Source organism: Salmo salar, chromosome ssa15 (assembly GCF_905237065.1).
Source record: "Salmo salar chromosome ssa15, Ssal_v3.1, whole genome shotgun sequence".
Lineage (NCBI taxonomy): Eukaryota > Metazoa > Chordata > Actinopteri > Salmoniformes > Salmonidae > Salmo > Salmo salar.
This window is the reverse complement of record NC_059456.1, coordinates 80,833,569-80,857,014: the sequence shown is the minus strand read 5'-3', so window position 1 is coordinate 80,857,014 and position 23,446 is coordinate 80,833,569. Positions and strand designations below refer to the sequence as shown.

Here is a 23,446-nt window from a genome sequence, read left to right as displayed (position 1 = left end):
CAACAACCCAGCAGCAGGACCGCTACCTCCGCCTTTGTGCAAGGAGGAGCACTGCCAGAGCCCTGCAAAATGACCTCCAGCCGGCCACAAATGTGCATGTGTCTGCTCAAACGGTCAGAAACAGACTCCATGAGGGTGGTATGAGGGCCCGACGTCCACAGGTGGGGGTTGTGCTTACAGCCCAACACCATGCAGGACGTTTGGCATTTGCCAGAGAACACCAAGATTGGCAAATTCGACACTGGCGCCATGTGCTCTTCACAGATGAAAGCAGGTTCACAGTGAGCACATGTGATAGACGTGACAGAGTCTGGAGACGCCGTGGAGAATGTTCTGCTGCCTGCAACATCCTCCAGCATGACCGGTTTGGCGGTGGGTCAGTCATGGTGTGGGGTGGCATTTCTTTGGGGGGCCGCACAGCCCTCCATGTACTCGCCAGAGGTAGCCTGACTGCCATTAGGTACCGACATGAGATCCTCAGACCCCTTGTGAGACCATATGCTGGTGCGGTTGGCCTTGGTTCCTCCTAATGCAAGACAATGCTAGACCTCATGTGGCTGGAGTGTGTCAGCAGTTCCTGCAAGAGGAAGGCATTGATGCTATGGACTGGCCCGCCCGTTCCCCAGACCTGAATCCAATTGAGCACATCTGGGACATCATGTCTCACTCCATGTTGCACCACAGACTGTCCAGGAGTTGGCGGATGCTTTAGTCCAGGTCTGGGAGGAGATCCCTCAGGAGACCATCCGCCACCTCATCAGGAGCATGCCCAGGTGTTGTAGGGAGGTCATACAGGCACGTGGAGGCCACACACACTACTGAGCCTCATTTTGACTTGTTTTAAGGACATTACATCAAAGTTGGATCAGCCTGTAGTGTGGTTTTCCACTTTAATTTTGAGTGTGACTCCAAATCCAGACCTCCATGGGTTGATAAATTGGATTTCCATTGATTATTTTTGTGTGATTTTGTTGTCAGCACATTCAACTATGTAAAGAAAAAAGTATTTAATAAGATTATTTCTTTCATTCAGATCTAGGATGTGTTGTTCAAGTGTTCCCTTTATTTTTTTGAGCAGTGTATTTCAAGGCCTACCTTCAAACTCAGTGCCTCTTTGCTTGACATCATGGGAAAAGCAAACGAAACCAAGACCTCAGAAAAAAAATTGTAGACCTCCACAAGTCTGGTTCATCCTTGGGAGCAATTTCCAAATGCCTGAAGTTACCACGTTCATCTGTACAAACAATAGTACGCAAGTATAAACACCATGGGACCACGCAGCAGTCATAGCGCTCAGGAAGGAGACGCATTCTGTCTCCTAGAGATGAACGTACTTTTGTGCGAAAAGTGCAAATCAATCCCTGAACAACAGCTAAGGACCTTGTGAAGATGCTGGAGGAAACAGGTACAAAAGTATCTATATCCACAGTAAAACGAGTCCTATAACCGACATAAACTGAAAGGCCGCTCAGCAAAGAAGAAGCCACTGCTCCAAAACCACCATAAAAAAGCCAGACTACGGTTTGCAACTGCACATGGGGACAAAGATTGTACTTTTTGGAGAAATGTCCTCTGGTCTGATGAAACAAAAATAGAACTGTTTGGCCATAATGACCATCGTTATGTTTGGAGGAAAAAGGGGGAGGCTTGCAAGCCGAAGAACATCATCCCAACCGTGAAGCACGGGGGTGGCAGCATCATGTTGTGGGGGTGCTTTTCTGCAGGAGGGACTGGTGCACTTCACAAAATAGATGGCATCATCAAGAAGGAAAATGATGTGGATATATTGAAGCAACATCTCAAGACCTCAGTCAGGAAGTTAAAGCTTAGTCGCAAATGGGTTTTCCAAATGGACAATGACCCCAAGCATACTTCCAAAGCTGTGGCAAAATGGCTTAAGGACAACAAAGTCAAGGTATTGGAGTGGCCATCACAAAGCCCTGACCTCAATCCTAAAGACAATTTGTGGGCAGAACTGAAAGTGTGTGCGAGCAAGGAGGCCTACAAACCTGACTCGGTTACTTATACCAGCTCTGTCTGTCATGAGGAATGGGCCAAAATTATTTTAACGTATTGTGGGAAGCTTGTGGAATGCTACCCAAAACATTTGACCCAAGTTAAACAATTTAAAGGCAATGCTACCAAATACTAATTGAGTGTATGTAAACTTCTGACCCACTGGGAATGTGATCTAAAAATAAAAGCTGAAATAAATCATCTACTATTATTCTGACATTTCACATTCTTAAAATCAAGTGGTGATCCTAACTGACCTAAGACAGGGAATTTTTACTAGGATTAAATGTCAGGAATTGTGAAAAACTGAGTTTAAATGTATTTGGCTAAGGTGTATGTAAACTTCCGACTTCAACTGTACATATGAAATGAGTATAGCAGTATGTAACCATTATTAAAGTGACTAGTGTTCCATTATTGAGGTGACCAGTGACATTGAAGAGGCGCTGTTGTGCCTTCACCACACTGTCTGTGTGGTTGGACCATTTCAGATTGTCAGTGATGTGTACGCTGAGGAACTTGAAGCTTTCACCTTCTCCACTGTGATCCCTAAAACTGTTGTTACACTAAGGTTTTTATTATTTTATTTTGCTTTTACTGTAGTACTGTAGCCCACTCCCGACTGGTCACGTTGTACAGCGCCTGAGTGGGGCAACGGTCTAAGACACTGCATAGCAGTGCAAGCTGTGTTGCTACAGATGCTGGTTCAATACCCGTGCCAGCATCAACTGGGAGACCCATGAGATGACTGTAGGTTTTTGGTTACTCTCCCTCTAAAAACAGAAATGAATCATTCTAAATAACAAACTAGCTTTATTTACAAATTAGTAAATATGTCTCACCCATGTTCAAGAACGGCCTTTCCTCACTCATTTTATGTTATTTGAAAACGAAATCTCCAAAATATTGCTATTTTTTAAACCAAGCGATTATTATTATAACTATTACTATTCATTTAGAATTATATAAAAGCCCCTTGGATATTCTCACAGATATATTATTAATCCTGTTATTAGCAGGACAATATATATCGGTCATATTGGTCATGGCTCCCGAGTGGTGCACAATGGGATTTCCTTGCAGTTCTACAGCTGTATCCACTGAAGGTGCGCAAGGCTCAAGGCACGAGGGCAGGGGGCACGGGATGGGCCTCAGAGCCGCGCACAGAAGACAGACCTAGCCCATGGGGAAGGGGGGGGGGATGGATCCCCACCTCGCCACACTGGGTAGCACAGAGCAACACTAAAGGGGCATTACACTAATAATAGCGATGACTAGGGAAACGTTCCCACTGTTCTTAGCGCCTGTCTGCAAGTTCAAACTAAAACAATGTAACTGATAATGGCATCTTTATGCTTTCGTTAATAAAATAAATGATAAAAATACTATTTTTCAAAATGCCGATGTTTATTTAGTTATGGATCCATAACGAATTACTGTGGGAATAAATATCAGAATTACAGAAATATCCTCCAATCCTCTAATTGTAATTATTGACGGAGAGTAACGTCATTTTTTCGATATACTGTTGGCCTACCGTAGGCGTCATGAGTCTCACTAGTGTTGAGTAATGTGCTGTTAAAAGTGGTGTAGGTCTTATTTATTTAAAGAGCATATTGAAGTTAGAAGCAATAGGATTTGAAGCAATAGCCTACAACTATTTTTAGCTCCGTTTCGCGCTGCTCTGAGACAAGAATGGGGACTAGTCTTGATAAATCAATGAGATTTTATTTTCACTGAATCTCCGTTTGGGTATTGGTTAAACTACAATTATACAATTAGGGTGTAGAAATGTTATACTCTTAGTATAATAGTTAAGAACAAATTCTTATTTACAAGGACAGCCTAGTCCTTTCCTCCCCTTCGGGGAATTGAACCCCAGTCTCCCGCATGCACGCACGACACGGGGATTCTTTAGCTAAATAGCCCAGTACTGTGGCCTACTCCCGACCGTTACGTTGTACAGCGCCATATTTTCCGTTCCATCCTAACGGAAAACAGAGGGTTTTTCATTTTTCTTGGAATAGAAACACCATATTAATCAAAGGTATTAAGCAAAATGTCTTAAAAATCAGTCCCATATACTATGTTCTTACAAAAAAGGTTTTAAATTCTCTAGTACAGCCACTATTGAAGGCTATCAAATGCTTCTCAAAGATGCCCTCTGGTTGTAAAACTAGAACTAATGGTAGCAGTGGTTGGCACTTAAATAACATGTCATAGAATTCTGCGGCACCACGCAACAACTTTTAAAGGACGAACCACTTTATACGTCAATGTTATTCTCAGGAGGCTACCTGGAACATATACCAGTCCATGTGATCAAAACAATCGTGAAGCATGGATTCCAATTGATCAGACCAGTGTTGAATAGACGTTATCACGGGTACTTTCTGTTTGAATTTCTGCCTATAGGAAGGGAGGAGCAAAATGGAGTCGTGATCTGATTTGCCGAAGGGAGGGCGGGGAGGGCCTTGTAGGCATCCCGGAAGGGGGAGTAGCAGTGGTCAAGCATTTTAGAAGCGCAAGTCCTACATTCAATGTGTTGATAGAACTTTGATAGCATTTTTCTCAAATTTGCTTCGTTAACATCCCCCAGCTACAATAAATGCAGCCTCAGAATATGGGGTTTCCAGTTTGCACAGTCCAGTGTAATTCCTTGAGGGCTGTCGTGATATCGGCTTGAGGGGGAATACACACGGCTGTGACTATAAACAAAGAGGATTTTCTTGGGAGGTAATACGGTCGGCATATCATTGTGAGGTATTCTAGGTCGGGTGAACAAAAGGACTTGAGTTTTGTTATGTTATGAAAAATCACACCATGAGTATTTAAATCATGAAACATAAACCTGGAGAGTTCTTTATTCCTGTCTGAGTGATGTACTGAGAACCCAGCTGGCTGCATGGTCAGGGACAGTATATCCGGAGAGAGCCATGATTCCATGAAAGAGTATGTTACAGTCCCTGATGTCTCTCTGGAAGGAAATCCTCAACCCTGAGCTAGTCTAATTTATTGTCCAGAGACAAAACCTTAGCGAGTAATATACTCAGAAGCGGTGGATGGTGTAAATTCTGAATACCTCTTCTCTGCCGAAGCAACTTGGAGCAGCCTCTGGAATAAGTTAAATTGCCCTGGGAGGGTACGAACAAAGGATCCAATTTGGGAAAGTCGGATTCCTGGTCGTAATGCTGGTGATTTACCGCCGCTATGATATCCAAAAGTTATTTCCGGCTGTATGTAATAACACCAAAAAATGTCTGGGCTAATAATGCAGGAAATAAAACAAAAAAAACCAAAAAAAAGTCTAAGTTGCTTAGGAGCTAGAAGCAGAGCTACCATGGCTATCGGCGCCATATAATAGTCTTTGGCTAAAATGCTGCTAGCGGTAGCCACCCTTTGCATTGACAGCTTCACTTGGAATGCTTTTCCAACAGTGTTGAAGGAGTTCTCACATACGCTGAGCACTTTTTGGCTGCTTTTCCTTCACTCTATGGTCCAACTCATCCCAAACCATCTCAATTGGGTTGAGGTTGGGTGATTGTGGAGGCCAGGTCATTAGATGCAGCACTCCATCACTCTCCTTCTTGGTCAAATAACCCTTACACAGCCTAGAGGTGTTTTGGGTCATTGTCCTGTTGAAAAACAAATGATAGTCCCACTAAGCCCAAACCAGATGGGATGGCGTAACGCTACAGAATGCTGTGGTAGCCATGCTGTTCAAGTGTGCCTTGAATTCTAAATAAATCACCGACAGTGTCACCACCAAAGCACCCCCACCTCCATGCGTCACGGTGGGAACCACACATGCTGAGATCATCCGTTCCCCTACTGTCTCACAAAGACACGGCGGTTGGAACCAAAAATCTCAAATTTAGACTCATCAGACCAAAGGACAGATTTCCACTAGTCTAATGTCAATTGCTTGTGTTTCCTGGTCCAAGCAAGTCTCTTCTTATTATTGACGTCCTTTAGTAGTGGTTTCTTTGTAGCAATTTGACCATGAAGGCATGATTCACGCAGTCTCCTTTGAACAGTTGATGTTGAGATGTGTCTGTTACTTGAACTCTGAAGCATTCATTAGAGGCTGGTAACTCTAATGAACTTATCCCCTGCAGCAGAGGTAACTCTGGGTTTTCCTTTCCTGTGGTGGTCCTCGTGAAAGCCAGGTTCATCATAGAGCTTGATATTTTTTGCAACTGCACTTTCAAAGTTCTTGACATTTTACAGATTGACTTACCTTCATGTCTGAAAGTAATGATGGACTGTCATTTCTCTTTGCTTATTTGAGCTGTTCTTGCCATAATATGGACTTGCTATTGCTATTTTACCACCCCTATCTTGTCACAACACAACTGATTGGCTCAAACGCATTAAGAAGGTATGAAATTCCACAAATTAACTTAAGGCACACCTATTAATTGAAATGCATTCCAGGTGACTATCTCATGAAGCTGGTTGAGAGAATGCCAAAAGCTGTCATCAAGGCAAAGGGTGGCTATTTGAAGAATCTCAAATATAAAATATATTTTGATTTGTTTAACACTTTTTTGGTTACTACATGATTCCATATGTGTTATTTCATAGTTTTGATGTCTTCACTATTATTCTACAATGTAGAAAATAGTCAAAATAAAGAAAAACCCTTGAATGAGTAGGTGTGTCCAAACTTTTTGACTTGTACTGTATATATTTGATTCTTGCGATACAGGCATATCGCGTAATATAATACAGTCTAATTCATTCGATATATCGCCCAACCCTACTTCAGTGTGTAATAAATGACATCAACAGTACATTTAAACCAGAAATGGGATCCAATGGTTGGATATAGACGTTGACTAATTTAGTCACCATTGTCTACCTTTATCTCCTCCTGTATCTCCATTCATATCGACAATAATGAAACGTTTTACAGATAAGCTTTTTGAAAGACGAATGCAATGTCCCATAATAAGCTTGTATGGTATGGGTGGAAGCTGCTGGAGTATGTCTAAAATGCTCATGGCATGATCTAATGACGTATGGATGAGTTATGGTATGATGAGGTGTTGAAATATAAATGACCGGCTTATTTCATGCATATGGCATATTTGGCCAAAGGAGAACTGAAACTGGTTCAGCCTCCCACCTGACACCAATGTAGCGAATTTAGAATGATGCCAATGGGAGTCATAGTTCAAATAAATTAATGCAGACTCAGTGGGCTTCTCTAAAGACATGTGCTGTACCTCATGAGCTGTGTGAATACAAAAGGCACAAGTGTCTGAAATAGGCTAAGTAGCGAGGCCTAAAGAGAACTGAGAAAGACCATCAATGACTCTTTGTATGTATCATTGTTGACAACATCTGTTTCTCAGAATCCTCAGTGGTCACGGTGGGAAAACATTCGTAGAATCAGCTTAATAAAATGTTCTCCATCGGGATGTGGGTTGCATAAGAGCCCGTCTGTTCACTACGAGTTGTTTTCCTTGCCACGTCTGCCCTCCACTCATCACATTGCTGTCCTCTCTTGCCAAGGCCAGAGATGTCTGAAGGGTCTATCACATCACTGCAGGCCCACTAACTTCAGCTGAGTGACATTCTTTCATTCCGCTTTAGACTAACTGCTCCATTCATGCTTAAAGATGTCTCAAGAGAGAAGGCGCTGAGATTCATAACGCATTTGTACTGGGGTGACAGATCCCTTCAGAGACCCACTTCAAATTTGAACCTTCCCTCTGTTGTTTTGGCATCCAGATTGGGGCATTCAGGAGTTGTTGGTTCAATTCCTGCATGGACCACATGCACTAAACATGTGTTAACCATCAGCCATTTTGGGTCAAAATCAAACAATCGTTGCATTTCAAAACCTCCATCATTCATGCACAGGATTCAACTACTGAGATATCTAATCCTACATTTGCCTTTACCTCTCTGCTCTGTTTGTTGATATAGAGAAGTTAATGTGTTTGTGGGAGTAATTTCATAAATGGTGAAGTAACCAAATAATGGCCTTTTGTTTCCCTCACCACAAAGCAGCAGTTTGGTGGTGTGTATGTTTACTACTCTCAAATCGGATCAACACACCCACCAGATCTATCAAGCTTTGTACTGAAGCCAGTGATATAAGTAGAAGATAGACATCTATTCAAAGGTTGAGATTTGCGGTCTAGTAAGGTAGCGAGCGTAAGTCCTCTGGTGGGGCTGAGCAGACTGATATAAGTACAAGAAGATAAATCTATTTAAAGGTTGAGATTTGTAATCTTGTCAGGTAGCTAGAGTAAGTCCTACAGTGGGGCTGAGTAGTTTGTAAACATCCTCAAAATAACAAGACCGATAAGACCTTATAGTAGTCTTCTTGGGGCAAACTGCTGTCCACTAGTGTTTTCAAAGGACAGAAATCCAACATTTAGCCTTGTGTTTACTCTCCCATCAGCTTTCAAGTCATGAAGTCCAGACTTCACTCGATGTGACACAAAGCAGTCACATTTAAATCAGATCTTATAAAAGCATGCAGGCCCAATGTGAAATCAATACCGTAGACTAGAGAAACTGAGGCGGGAGTCAAAGTGAGAGGGGAAGGAGCCTCTGTCAGACTGTATTGTACAGAATATGAGAGCTGACCGTCAGTGACAAATACATTTTCTCTATCTTCTCGATATGAGAGAATAATTTAAAAAAAAATAATGCTTTTTTTGCATGTCAAGATGAAGACTCATTCATTCAGTAGTTCAGGCTACTTTAACCCTAAAAATTGAATAAACCTAAGCAGCAATGACATACAGCCATTGAAGGTTTGGTGAGCTTGTTCTCTGACACAGTTCCTCTTTATTTTGCCCTAATGTCTTTCGCAATGTCTAAGGACTCAAAAGCCTTCACTCACTTGAGGAAGCTGTAACTATGTAATGAAATGTGTAACAATCGCAGATAAGAGGGAATTGGTGCCATATAAGGAATTACTGTACCATTGGCCAACAGTATTCTGCGTGGCATCACTAAACATATTTGCTTAAGTACTGTTCTCCCATATAGTGTTTTAGCTATGTCTGTATAATATTGGATGTGTTGCACTAAATGATGGGGGAAATTGGGAATTCTTGAGAAAAGATGTGGGGGGGTTGACCATGGTACTCACGGTTGGGAGTGGGCGGTCTCATAGCGTTCAAAGGCGTGGCCCAGGTCGTGCTTGTTGTTCATGTAACACTGCGTGCACAGGTCGTAGTCAAAGCACACCTTACACTTCCAGCGCATCCCCATGATGCCATGCTTCTTGCAGCTGTCACAGATGATGTTGGAGTGGCGCACACCTGAGACAGAGAAAAGAGGAGAGAGAGCGAGAGAGTCAGAAGGAGGACAAGACAGCCTAGCAAATGAGACGCTTTGGACTGATGAAAGAGATGTCGAGAAATGCTGCTCTTCCTCATCCCTCTCCCTTGCTCTCCTTTTGACTCTCCTTCTCCCCCTTTTTTAGGCTAAAATTGAAGCCTTATTGGCTTCTGAGTCAGAAAAATGCTGTCTTTAATGGTGCAAAATGCAGACTAATCCTGCCTTAGCACTTGGCATTTGATTCTAAAACAGGGCTGTATTGCCTGTCTCTATTTTTGAGTCGAAAGGAAATGGAGATGGAGAAAGATGCCCTTTGCTCTGCGATGCTAAGTAAACATGAGCTTGAGGAAGCTTGCTTGAGTCATAGAGATGAGACATAAATACCTAAAAAAATAAAAAATGATATACAAAAAAATTCATCAAACTTGAATATAGTTTAAAGCTGGGACTCAATTCAGAGCAAAATGTGCTGGACAGTGGACAATGATGCTTTTAAAAGGCAATTTCCCCGACTTTCGCAGAGATCACATTCACGGTAAATGCTGTGCATGTTTCCTCAATCGGAAATGTCCTTTAAAGGTCAAGCTTGCATGGATTAGATTGAATCCTGGCCTCACTGAATATGGTTTTATATACAGTAGGTTGTTTTATACACAAGTACTAGGGATGGGCAAGGTTAATCGAATATCTAGATATCTGAAAGGACATTAGTATTTGATTACTTGAGTGAGTGTGCATTTTTGGAGAGAAAAATTATTGTAGGCCTATTTTAACAATGAAAAAGCTTTGTTATAAATTAGATGATCCTAGTGATATTGTTACCGTCAGGGATATACCATGACATTTGAAATGCTTAATAAAACAAACTTGTGAATGTAGTTTTTATAACTGCATTGCACTACTGCTGCACATTTACCCTCCAGTATGCACTGACCTCGGGAATGCTATTTCCCCCGCTTCAAATAGCAATTACAGGCAAACAACTAACAGAGTTTCCACAAGACCTGACACAGATCAATGCAAAACCTTTTCATAACAGAATCAGTTCTATCGTCAAACTTCTCTTTCACTGTTGCTTTTAGCCAAAAACTACAGAGAAAAGCAACTCGGCAGTGAGTGTTGCAACCGAGGACAGAGGATTTTTACGCTCTACCATTCTGTGAGCTTGTGTGGCCCACCACTTCGCGGCTGAGCCGTTGTTGCTTCTAGACATTTCCACTTCACAATAACAGCACTTACAGCTGACCGGGGCAGCACAAGCAGGGGAGAAATTTGACGAACTGACTTGCTGGAAATGTGGCAATCTATAACGCTGCTCCTGAGTGGCGCAGCGGTCTAAGGCACTGTATCTCAGTGCTTGAGGCGTCACTACAGACCCTGGTTTGATTCCAGGCTGTATCACAACCAGCCGTGATTGAGAGTCCCATAGGGCGGCGCACAATTGGTCCAGCGTCGTCTGGGTTAGGGTTTGGCCGGGATAGGACGTCATTGTAAATAAGAATTTGTTCTTAACTGTCTTGCCTTGTTAAATAAAGGTTAAATAAAATACTAAATAAATAAAAAACGGTGCCACGTTGAAAGTCACTGAGCTCTTCAGTAAGGCCATTCTTCTTCAGCCAATGTTTGTCTATGGCGATTGCATGGCTGTGTGCTCGATTTTATACACCAGCAACGGGTGTGGCTGAAATAGCAAAATCCACTAATTTGAAGGGGTGTCCACATACATTTGTACACTGCTCAAAAAAATAAAGGGAACACTTAAACAACACAATGTAACTCCAAGTCAATCACCCTTCTGTGAAATCAAACTGTCCACTTAGGAAGCAACACTGATTCACAATAAATTTCACATGCTGTTGTGCAAATGGAATAGACAACAGGTGGAAATTATAGGCAATTAGCAAGACACCCCCAATAAAGGAGTGGTTCTGCAGGTGGGGACCACAGACCACTTCTCAGTTCCTATGCTTCCTGGCTGATGTTTTGGTCACTTTTGAATGCTGGCGGTGCTTTCACTCTAGTGGTAGCATGAGACGGAGTCTACAACCCCCACAAGTGGCTCAGGTAGTGCAGCTCATCCAGGATGGCACATCAATGCGAGCTGTGGCAAGAAGGTTTGCTGTGTCTGTCAGCGTAGTGTCCAGGCGCTACCAGGAGACAGGTCAGTACATCAGGAGACGTGGAGGAGGCCGTAGGAGGGCAACAACCCAGCAGCAGGACCGCTACCTCCGCCTTTGTGCAAGGAGGAGCAGGAGGAGCACTGCCAGAGCCCTGCAAAATGACCTCCAGCAGGCCACAAATGTGCATGTATCTGCTCAAACGGTCAGAAACAGACTCCATGAGGGTGGTATGAGGGCCCAACGTCCAAAGGTGGGGGTTGTGCTTACAGCCCAACACCGTGCAGGACGTTTGGCATTTGCCAGAGAACACCAAGATTGGCAAATTCGCCACTGGCGCCCTGTGCTCTTCACAGATGAAAGCAGGTTCACACTGAGCACATGTGACAGAGTCTGGAGACGCCGTGGAGAATGTTCTGCTGCCTGCAACATCCACCAGCATGACCGGTTTGGCGGTGGGTCAGTCATGGTGTGGGGTGGCATTTCTTTGGGGGGCCGCACAGCCCTCCATGTGCTCGCCAGAGGTAGCCTGACTGCCATTAGGTATCTACATGAGATCCTCAGACCCCTTGTGAGACCATATGCTGGTGCGGTTGGCCCTGGGTTCCTCCTAATGCAAGACAATGCTAGACATCATGTAGCTGGAGTGTGTCAGCAGTTCCTGCAAGAGGAAGGCATTGATGCTATGGACTGGCCCGCCCGTTCCCCAGACCTGAATCCAATTGAGCACATCTGGGACATCATGTCTCGCTCCATCCACCAACGCCACATTGCCCCAGACTGTCCAGGAGTTGGCGGATGCTTTAGTCCAGGTCTGGGAGGAGATCCCTCAGGAGACCATCCGCCACCTCATCAGGAGCATGCCCAGGCGTTGTAGGGAGGTCATACAGGCACGTGGAGGCCACACACACTACTGAGCCTCATTTTGACTTGTTTTAAGGACATTACATCAAAGTTGGATCAGCCTGTAGTGTGGTTTTCCACTTTAATTTTGAGTGTGACTCCAAATCCAGACTTCCATGGGTTGATAAATTGGATTTCCATTGATTATTTTTGTGTGATTTTGTTGTCAGCACATTCAACTATGTAAAGAAAAAAGTATTTAATAAGATTATTTCATTCATTCAGATCTAGGATGTGTTATTTTAGTGTTCCCTTTATTTTTTTGAGCAGTGTATATATAGTGTAACTTATGTGTTTAAAAACCTGTGGTGGGGTGATCAGGGCTCAGTGCTCACCGATCTGGGCGTTGTCGTAGAGCAGCAGGTCGTAGGAGCCTTGGTAGCCTGTGCGGTAGTTGGTGCGTGTGCCGCTGTCCCACTGCACCACCACCGTCTTGTCGGGCGTGGTGGTGCTGCCCTGCCGCCCGATCTCCACCACTGTGCCCACGTGGCCGTCACCGTCATCCTGGTTCCCCCACTTCCAGTCCAGGCCACGCACCACGCGCATGCCTACCTCCATGCTTCCTCTGGGGCCTGCCAGGCCCGAGGGCCACGGCCTGGTGGGGTCGCCTCCGCTGCTGCTGTTGTTGTTGCCGCTGCTGCTGCGCCTACGGGGCCTGTGCAGGGCAGGCCGGACCCGCACCGAGGGCAGGGTAGGCACCACAGGTGGAACGAGGGGCTCCGGGACCAGATCAGGGGTGACTGAGGGGAGAAAGAGAGAAAAGAAAAAATACAAAATCAGTTGGGGCGCTGTCTACCAGAGAAGGTGTGAATCATCCGAGGTGGTTTCAACAGGCTTTTCCGTCGCGATGTCGCCGAAGACCCATCCGCTAGCTTTCTGAATCGCTGGGTTTCCCGTTCACCTAGCGTAGTAGCGACTACCAAACGGCTCCCTGACTCACCCATTGCTGCTCATTTGACCTTATGATCACTCAGCTACACATGCCTCTCCCTAATGTCAATATGCCTTGTCCACTGCTGTTTCGGTTAGTTATTATTGTTTTATTTCACTGTAGAGCCCCCAGCCCCGCTCAACGTGCCTTAGATAGCTCTCTTGTCCCACCCCCCACACATGCGGACACCTCACCTGGCTACACTGGTGCCTCCAGAGACAACCTCCCTCATCGTCACTCAATGCCTAGGTTTACCTCCACTATACTCACATCCTACCATATCCTTGTCTGTACATGAATCTATTCTACCACGCCCAGAAATCTTCTCCTTTTCTTCTCTGTTCCCAACGCACTAGACGACCAGTTCTTATAGCCTTTAGCCGTACCCTTATCCTACTCCTCCTCTGGTGATGTAGAGGTTAACCCAGGCCCTGTAGCCCCTAGCACTACACCTATTCCCCAGGCACTCTCATTTGTTGACTTCTGTAACCATAAAAGCCTTGGTTTGATCCATGTTAACATCAGAAGCCTCCTCCCTAAGTTTGTTTTATTCACTGCTTTAGCACACTCCGCCAACGCTGATGTCCTATCCATGTCCGAATCCTAGCTTAGGAAGGCCACCAAAAATTTTGAAATTTCCATTCCCAATTACAACATTTTCCGACAAGATAGAACTGCCAAAGGGGGCGGAGTTGTAATCTACTGCAGAGACAGCCTGCAGAGTTCTGTCATACTATCCAGGTCTGTGCCCAAACAGTTCGAGCTTCTACTTTTAATATCCACCTTTCCAGAAATAAGTCTCTCACTGTTGCCGCTTGTTATAGACCTCCCTCAGCCCCTAGCTGTGCCCTGGATACCATATGTGAATTGATTGCCCCCCATTTATCTTCAGAGTTCGTAGAGATGGTTGACCTAAACTGGGATATGCTTCACACCCAGGCCGTCCTACAATATGAGCCTACAAGTCAACTGGGTTAGACAATCTGGACTAGAGGTCGACCGATTATGATTTTTCAACGCCGATACCGATTATTGGAGGGCCGGGGGAAAGCCGATACCGATTAAATCGGCCGATTTTTTCCCCCCTTTTTTTATTTGTAATAATGACAATTACAACAATACTGAATTAACACTTATTTTAACTTAATATAATACATCAATAAAATCAATTTAGCTTCAAATAAATAATGAAACATGTTCAATTTGGTTTAAATAATGCAAAAACAAAGTGTTGGAGAAGAAAGTAAAAGTGCAATATGTGCCATGTAAAAAAGTTAACGTTTAAGTTCCTTGCTCAGAACATGAAAACATATGAAAGCTGGTGGTTCCTTTTAACATGAGTCTTCAATATTCCCAGGTAAGAAGTTTTAGGTTGTAGTTATCATAGGACTATTTCTCTCTATACAATTTGTATTTCATATACCTTTGACTATTGGATGTTCTTATAGGCACTTCAGTATTGCCAGTGTAACAGTATAGCTTCCGTCCCTCTCCTCGCTCCTACCTGGGCTTGAACCAGGAACACATCGACAACAGCTACCCTCGAAGCAGCGGTACCCATGTAGAGCAAGGGGAAACAACTACTCCAAGTCTCAGAGCGAGTGACGTTTGAAACGCTATTAGCGCGCACCCGGCTAACTAGCTAGCCATTTCACATCGGTTACACCAGCCTCATCTTGGGAGTTGATAGGCTTGAAGTCATAAACAGCACAATGCATTGCGAAGGGCTGCTGGCAAAACGCACGAAAGTGCTATTTTGAATGAATGCTTACGAGCCTGCTACTGCCTACCACCGCTCAGTCAGACTGCTCTATCAAAACATAGACTTAACATAATAACACACAGAAACACGAGCCTTAGATCATTAATATGGTCGAATCCGGAAACTATCATCTCGAAAACAAAACGTTATTCCTGTTACATTGCACAACCTTCAGTGTTATGTCATAATTACGTAAAATTCTGGCAAATTAGTTCGCAACGAGCCAGGCGGCCCAAACTGTTGCATATACCTTGACTGCGTGCAATGAACGCAAAATGACACAATTTCACCTGGTTAATATTGCCTGCTAACCTGGATTTCTTTTAGCTAAATATGCAGGTTTAAAAATATATACTGCTGTGTATTGATTTTAAGAAAGGCATTGATGTTTATGGTTGGAGCAACGTGTACCTAAGCGATTATATTCAACGCAGGACAGGCTAGATAAACTAGTAATATCATCAACCATGTGTAGTTAACTAGTGATTATGATTGATTGATTGTTTTTTATAAGATAAGTTTAATGCTAGCTAGCAACTTACCTTGGCTTCTTACTGCATTCGCGTAACCTTGTGGAGTGCAATGTAAAGCAGGTGGTTAGAGCGTTGGACTAGTTAACGTAAGGTTGCAAGATTGAATCCCTGAGCTGACAAGGTAAAAATCTGTCGTTCTGCCCCTGAACAAGGCAGTTAATCCACCGTTCCTAGGCCGTCATTGAAAATAAGAATGTGTTCTTAACTGACTTGCCTACTTAAAGAAAGGTCAATAAAAAATACAAAATAAGTAAAACAATTATAAAAATATATATATTTTTTTAAACGGCCAAATCGGCGTCCAAAAATACCGATTTCCGATTGTTATGAAAACTTGAAATCAGCCCTAATTAAATCGGCCATTCCGATTAATCGGTCGACCTCTAATCTGGACCCTCTCTTTCTAAAATTAGCCACCAAAATTGTTGCAACCCCTATTACTAGCCTGTTCAACCTCTCAATCTCACACAAATTATTAAGGAACCTACCAGGTACAACCCTAAATCCGTTAACATGGGCACCCTCATAGATATCATCCTGACCAACTTGCCCTCTAAATACACCTCTGCTGTCTTCAACCAGGATCTCAGTGATCACTGCCTCATTGCCTATGTCCGTAACGGGTCCGCGGTCAAACGGCTACCCCTCATCACTGTCAAACGCTCCCTAAAACACTTCAGCGAGCAGCTTTTCTAATCGACCTGGCCCGGGTATCCTGGAAGGATATTGACCTCATCCCGTCAGTAGAGGATGCCTGGTTGCTCTTTAAAAGTGCTTTAAGCACCATCTTAAATAAGCATGTCCCATTTAAAAATATAGAACTAAGAACAGATACAGCCCTTGGTTCACCCCAGACTTGACTGCCCTTGACCAGCACAAAAACATCCTGTGGCGTACTGCATTAGCATTGAATAGTCCCCGCGATATGCAACTTTTCAGGGAAGTCAGGAACCAAAAAGTCAGTTTGAAAAAGCTAGCCTTTGCTTTCCTAACAGAAATGTGCATCCTGTAGCACTAATTCCAAAAGGTTTTGGGAAACTGTAAAGTCCATGGAGAATAAGAGCACCTCCTCCCAGCTGCCCACTGCACTGAGGCTAGGAAACACTGTCACCACTGATAAATCTATGATAATCGAGGATTTCAAAAAGCCTTTTTCTACGGCTGGCCATGCTTTCCACCTAGCTACCCCTACCCCAGCCAAAAGCTCTGCACCTCCCGCAACAACTTGCCCAAGTCCCCCTCCCCCCGCTTCTCCTTCCCCCAAATCCAGACAGCTGATGTACTAAAAGAGCGGCAAAATCTGGATCCCTACAAGTCAGCTGGGTTAGACAATCTGGACCCTCTCTTTCTAAAATTGGCCACCAAAATTGTTGCAACCTCTATTACTAGCCTGTTTAACCTCTTTCGTATCGTCTGAGATCCCCAAAGATTGAAAAGCTGCCGCGGTCATCCCCCTCTTCAAAGGGGGAGACACTAGACCTATATCCATCCTGCCCTGCCTTTCTAAAATCTTTGAAAGCCAAGTTAACAAACAGATCACTGACCATTTCGAATCCCACCATACCTTCACTATTCAATCTCGTTTCCGAGCTGGTCAGTGATCACTGCACCTCAGCTACGCTCAAGGTCCTAAACGATATCATACTGTGCATCATACTGTACAGTACTGTGCAGCTGTCTTCATCGACCTGGCCAAGGCTTTCAACCTTGCATTCAATCACTGCATTCTTATCGGCAGAATCAATTGCCTTGGTTTCTCAAATGACTGCCTCGCCTGGTTCACTAACTACTTCTCAGACAAAGTTCAGTTTGTCAAATCGGATGGCCTGTTGTCCGGACCTCTGGCAGTCTCTATGGGGGTGAGACAGGGTTCAATTCTCGGGCCGACTCTTTTCTCTGTATATATCAACGATGTTGCTCTTGCTGCTGGTGAATCTCTGATCCACCTGTACGCAGATGACACCATTCTGTAAACATCTGGCCCTTCTTTGGACACTGTGTTAACAAACCTCCAAACGAGCTTCAATGCCATACAACACTCCTTCCGTGGCCTCCAACTGCTCTTAAATGCTAGTTAAACTAAATGCATGCTCTTCAACCGATCGCTGCCCGCACCCGCCCGCCTGACTAGCCTCACTACTCTGGACGGTTCTGACTTAGAATATGTGGACATCTACAAATACCTAAGTGTCTGGTTAGACTGTAAACTCTCCTTCCAGACTCACATTAATCATCTCCAATCCAAAATTAAATCTAGAAAATCAGCTTCCTATTTCGCAACAAAGCCTCCTTCACTCATGCTGCTAAACATACCCTCGTAAAACTATCCTACCGATCCTTGACTTCAGCGATGTTATTTACAAAATAGCCTCCAACACTCTACTCAGCAAATTGGATGTAGTCTATCACAGTGCCATCCGTTTTGTCACCAAAGCCCTATAAACTACCCACCACTGCAACCTGTATGCTCTCGTTGGTTGGTCCTCGCTTCATATTACATATTCGTCGCCAAACCCACTGGCTCCAGGTTATCTAGAAGTCTTTGCTAGGTAAAGCCCCGCCGTATCTCAGCTCACTGGTCACCATAGCAACACCCACCTGTAGCACGTGCTCCAGCAGGTATATTTATTTGGTCACCCCCAAAGCCAACACCTCCTTTTGCCGCCTTTCCTTCCAGTTCTCCAATGACTGGAACGAATTGCAAAAATCACTAAAGCTGGAGACATATCTCCCTCTCTAACTTCAAGCATCAGCTGTCAGAGCACCTTACCGATCACTGTACCTGTACACAACCCATCTGTTAATAGCACACCCAACTACCTCATCCCCATATTGTTTTTTTGTTGTTGCTCTTTTGCACCCCAGTATCTCTACTTGCACATCATCCTCTCCACATCTATCTCTCCAGTGTTAACGCTAAATTGTAATTATTTTGCCTCCCTAATCTTACTACATTTGCACACAATGTACATATATTTCTCTATTGTATTAACTGTACATTTGTTTATCCCATGTGTAACTCTGTGTTGTTGTTTCTGTCGCACTGCTTTGCTTTATCTTGGCCAGGTTGCAGTTGTAAATAAGAACTTGTTCTCAAATGGCCTACCTGGTTAAATAAAAGGTGAAATAAAATGTACTTTAAAAAAAAATTAGAACATGAATTTGAGCTTTTGTTGTGACAAATAGTAATTGTTGCCAAGCAGCTTTTTCTGTAAATAAGCTATTCACCGCCACTTCATTGCGTAATCATTTTATGATCTTGACACATTTTAAAAGAGCAGTGAGACTAAGCCCTAAAACAATGATGCTTAACACTCATCCCAGAGATACTGTGTGTTTTAGTCGATGACTGCTGAAGGACAGTCAGTGAAGCTGCAGAAAAAAAAGGTCTTAGGTCTTATTAACCCGAGTACTGAAGCTCTTTTTTTCCCCCATCCTTCCTGGAATATACACTGAGCACCATGCTGTGACATCGGCCAACTCAGAGAGGAGCAGCTGGACATTAGACACCACTAACATGCCCCACTGCTCTACTCTCTACCCCTGACATGACACAGCAGCCACACACAGTCTACCACACAACAGCTATACAGGCATGCCCTCATCATGAAGCCATGGCATGTAGCATGGCTTAAAATCCAACAAACGCGGGAAGGAAGCCTATATTCATATGGACTGAGTCAGCAGAAAGGCAGGAACCTTCAAAGAGGTATTCCAATCAGTCAGCCAATTGGGCAGACTGCATACATGGCCTACTTTAGCCCGTCTTACATAGCATTGCTCTTCAAGGAGGAATGTCTCAGTTGACTGGTTGTTGAAACACTGACTGATATTCAACCCTCCGCATCTTCCTCGCGGACGCATGCTTAGATCCAACAGACCGACTACACAGCCACAACCAAAGAGGCTAAGGCACGTTAACGGTCAATTAATTCACAAATGCTATTTAACTACTATTGTTGAGGCGGGGGAAGCCTACCTCGGTTGTCCCTCGGCCAACACGTTTGGTTTTGGTTGATTTCTGTTGATCATGTTGGTGGTAGCATTATTTGATGCTGCTTCGTTGGTCTGGGTCTACAGTACACAGAGGAATCTAGGGGGAGCGACTGCATAGATAGAAGCAGGCAGTCCATCCACCTGTAGATGTGGATGGAGCACACTATATCAGCCTGTCTCTCTGCATCCTCCTCCTCTGCCTGGGCTGCCTACCGTGGGCTTGTAGCCTTTATGTAACAGCCTACAGAATTGTGTGTGCATGTGTGTGAGGGCGAGTCTAATAAAAACATAGGCCTGTCAGAAATGGATTGGAATCTTAAACACACTCAAATTTGCTACAATTTTCTAACCCACAGAATTTCTGACAGGTATTCCTTTAAATTGTCGCTACTTCTCACTCGAAAGACTATTTCACACTCACAGCTTCCAATAACAGAAAGAACCTGCAACTATTAGGCTAGTTCTACCCACGCACAAAACACTACCTAGGAGGCTTCACGGTTACAAACAACATTAATTCACCCTGAGTGACACAACCAATGCCAATGTGGACCGAACTAAGTTCATGTCATAATTTTTTGTTGTCTAATTCAGTCTTAATCCCAGAATAAGTATCAAATTACGTGATTTAGTATTGGCCTAAATCCATCTTAATCCTGCAGCAATAGGCAAAACAAAATTATTCTTAAATGTTTTAAAATTATATTTGTATGCTTATGTCATTTGTGTATTAAAAGGTATCTGCTTTAGCGTGAAAACATATGGAGTGGGGGGATTAGCCAGGGAATAAGAAGGCTGCTCATACTCTCTTTCTCCAGCCCCAAAATTACAGTTTATGCTGCTTTCACTGGATTAAAAACTCTGGCCAGTTATCTAACTCAGTCCACAGACCATCATGGGCACCAACTAATTACCATCGCTCCACAATTCACTGTCACAGGGTTTGTGTGCATGCAAACAGGAAGACATCAACGTCCAATTCCATTATTTTCCATGGCCCTCTGTTCGCATAACTCCTGTGTTCTCTCTCTCTGTGTATGGATCGACACAAATTGTTCTACTTCACTGTCAGTTGTGTCCTAGTTTGGTTTAGAATAAACAAATCAGAATGGAGAAAGACAATTCAGCAAGCCTGTGTCAGTCTAAAGTAGCTTCCTGTCCTCGTCTCCTTTTGATCTACTGGAGAGGTTAAAGCAATAAAGCAGAAATCCTGGCAGTTCTTTCAGATCACTCCAGCTAGGCCTACAGTACAAGAAAAGAAACCAGGAGAAATAGATAGTGTAGGATCATTGAAATTACTGAGATGCACCCTGGATGAAGAAATAATTGGAGATTAGGGAAAGGAGAAGATACGCCCCAAAAGAGAAGGAAAAATCTCTCCATGAATCTACTGTTGAAGTCAGAAGTTTACATACACTTAGGTTGGATTTATTAAAACTCGTTTTTCAACCACTCCACAAATGTCTTGTTAACAAACTATAGTTTTGGCAAGTCAGTTAGGACATCTACTTTGTGCATGACACAAAGTAATTTTTCCAACAATTGTTTACAGACAGATTATTTCAGTTAATCACAATTCCAGTGGGTCAGAAGATTACATACACTAAATTGACTGTGCCTTTAAACAGCTTGGAACATTCCAGAAAATGACATCATGGCTTTAGAAGCTTCTGATAGGCTAATTGACATCATTTGAGTCAATTGGAGGTGTACCTGTGGATATATTTCAAGGTCTTCCTTCAAACTCAGTGCCTCTTTGCTTGACATCATGTGGAAATCAAAAGAAATCAGCCAAGACCTCAGGAAGAAAAATTGTAGACATCCACAAGTCTGGAAATTGCTCCCAAGGATGAACCAAACGCCTGAAGGTACCATGTTCATCTGTACAAACAATAGTACACAAGTATAAACACCATGGGACCACGCAGCAGTCATACCACTCAGGAAGGAGACGTGTTCTGTCTCCTAGAAAGGAACGTACTTTGGTGCGAAAAGTGCAAATCAATCCCAGAACAACAGCAAAGGACGTTATGAAGATGCTGGAGGAAACAGGTACAAAAGTATCTATATCCACAGTAAAACGAGTCCTATATCGACATGACCTGAAAGGCCGCTCAGCAAGGAAGAAGCCACTGCTCCAAAACCGTCATAAAAAAGCCAGATAACGGTTTGCAACTGCACATGGGGACAAAGATTGTACTTTTGACTTTTTCCACATTGTTACGCTACAGCCTTACTTTAAAATGGATTAAATCAATCTACATACAATACCCCATAAATACAAAGCAAAAACAGGTTTTTATAAATGTTTGCGAATTTATAAAAAATTCTAAAACGTAGAAATCACATTTGCATAAGTATTCAAACCCTTTACTCAGTACTTTGTTGAAGCACCTTTGGCAGCGATTACAGCCTTGAGTCTTCTTGGGTATGACGCTACAAGTTTGGCACACCTCTATTTGGGGAGTTTCTCCCAACCATCTTCGCAGATCCTCTCAAGCTCTGTCAGGTTGGATTGGGAGCGTTTGCTGCACAGCTATTTTCAGGTCTCTCCAGAGATGTTTGATCGGGTTCAAGTCAGGGCTCTGGCTGGGCCACTCCTGCATTGTCTTGGCTGTGTGCTTAGGGTCGTTGTCCTGTTGGAAGGTGAACCTTCATCCCAGTCTGTGATCCTGACCGCTCTGTACTTTGCGCCGTTCATCTTTCCCTCAATCCTGACTAGTCTCCCAGTCCCTGCCACTGAAAAATATCCCCACAGCAGGACGCTGCCACCACGCTTCACCGTAGGGATGGTACCAGGTTTCCTCCAGACGTGAAGCTTGGCATTCAGGCCAAATAGTTCAATCTTGATTTCATCAGACCAGAGAATGTTGTTTCTCATGGTCAGAGTCTTTTAGGTGCCTTTTGGCAAACTCCAAGTGGGCTGTTGTATGCCTTTGACTGAGGAGTGGCTTCTGTCTGGTCACTCTACCATAAAGGCCTGATTTGTGGAGTGCTGCAGAGATGGTTGTCCTTCTGGAAGGTTCTCCCATCTCCACAGAGGAACTCTATCAGAGTAACCATCGGGTTCTTGGTCACCTCCCTGACCAAGGCACTTCTCCCCCGATTGCTGTTTGGCCAGGCGGCCAGCTCTAGTAAGTCTTGGTGGTTCCACACTTCTTACATTTAAGAATGACAGAGGCCACTGTGTTCTTGGGGACCTTCTTTGCTGCAGACATTTTTTGGTACCCTTCCCCAGATCTGTGCCTTGACACAATCCTGTCTCGGAGCTCTACGGACAATTCCTTCGACTTCATGGCTTGGTTTTTGCACTGTCAACAGTGTGTGCTTTTCCAAATCATGTCCAAATCAATTGAATTTACCACAGGTGGACTCAAATCAAATTGTAGAAACGTCTCAAGGATGATCAATGGAAACAGGATGCACCTGAGCTAAATTTCGAGTCTCATAGCAACGGGTCTAAATACTTATGTAAATAAGGTATGATCTGTTTAAATTTATAAAATTAGCAAAAATCTTTTTTTAAACAGTTTTCGCTTTGTCATTATGGGGTATTGTGTAGATTGACTACGAAATATTTTTTGTCAAGGATTCTAAATACTTTCCGAATGCACTGTGGGCGAGCATGAGCGCAAGCAAGCCAAAACTTAACACCAACACAGCAGTCCATATTTAGTGTGCCCAACAGGGGGCTGCGGTTGCATGTGCAGGGAGACAGGGGTGGTAGCCAGACAGGGTGTCCTCACAGTCCTCCCTGGGGTGGACTGGGCCCTGGGTAGGCCACCTGTTAGGAGCAATCTCTGCCAATCTGTGTCTGAGGGCTAAGAGAGAGGATAAGCAGCTCTGCTTCTCATAACAGATGGACTGGCCTCTGTCACAC

At 43.8% G+C, this 23,446-nt stretch overlaps 1 protein-coding gene across 3 annotated transcripts in view; it reads right to left on the bottom strand.

Moving 5' to 3' along the window:
• The window catches only part of LOC106572005 (E3 ubiquitin-protein ligase MIB2), a 100,668-nt gene that overhangs the window by 63,647 nt on the left and 13,575 nt on the right, over positions 1-23,446 (bottom strand). For all 3 annotated transcript variants that reach the window (XM_014145695.2, XM_014145696.2, XM_014145694.2), the window contains exons 2-3: positions 12,680-13,084; positions 9,134-9,305 (exon numbers count right to left, since the gene is read on the bottom strand). In XM_014145695.2, the coding sequence (XP_014001170.1) occupies positions 9,134-9,305; positions 12,680-12,902 (395 nt within the window). In that variant the 5' untranslated portion in view covers positions 12,903-13,084. The remainder of the gene's footprint in view (positions 1-9,133; positions 9,306-12,679; positions 13,085-23,446) is intronic.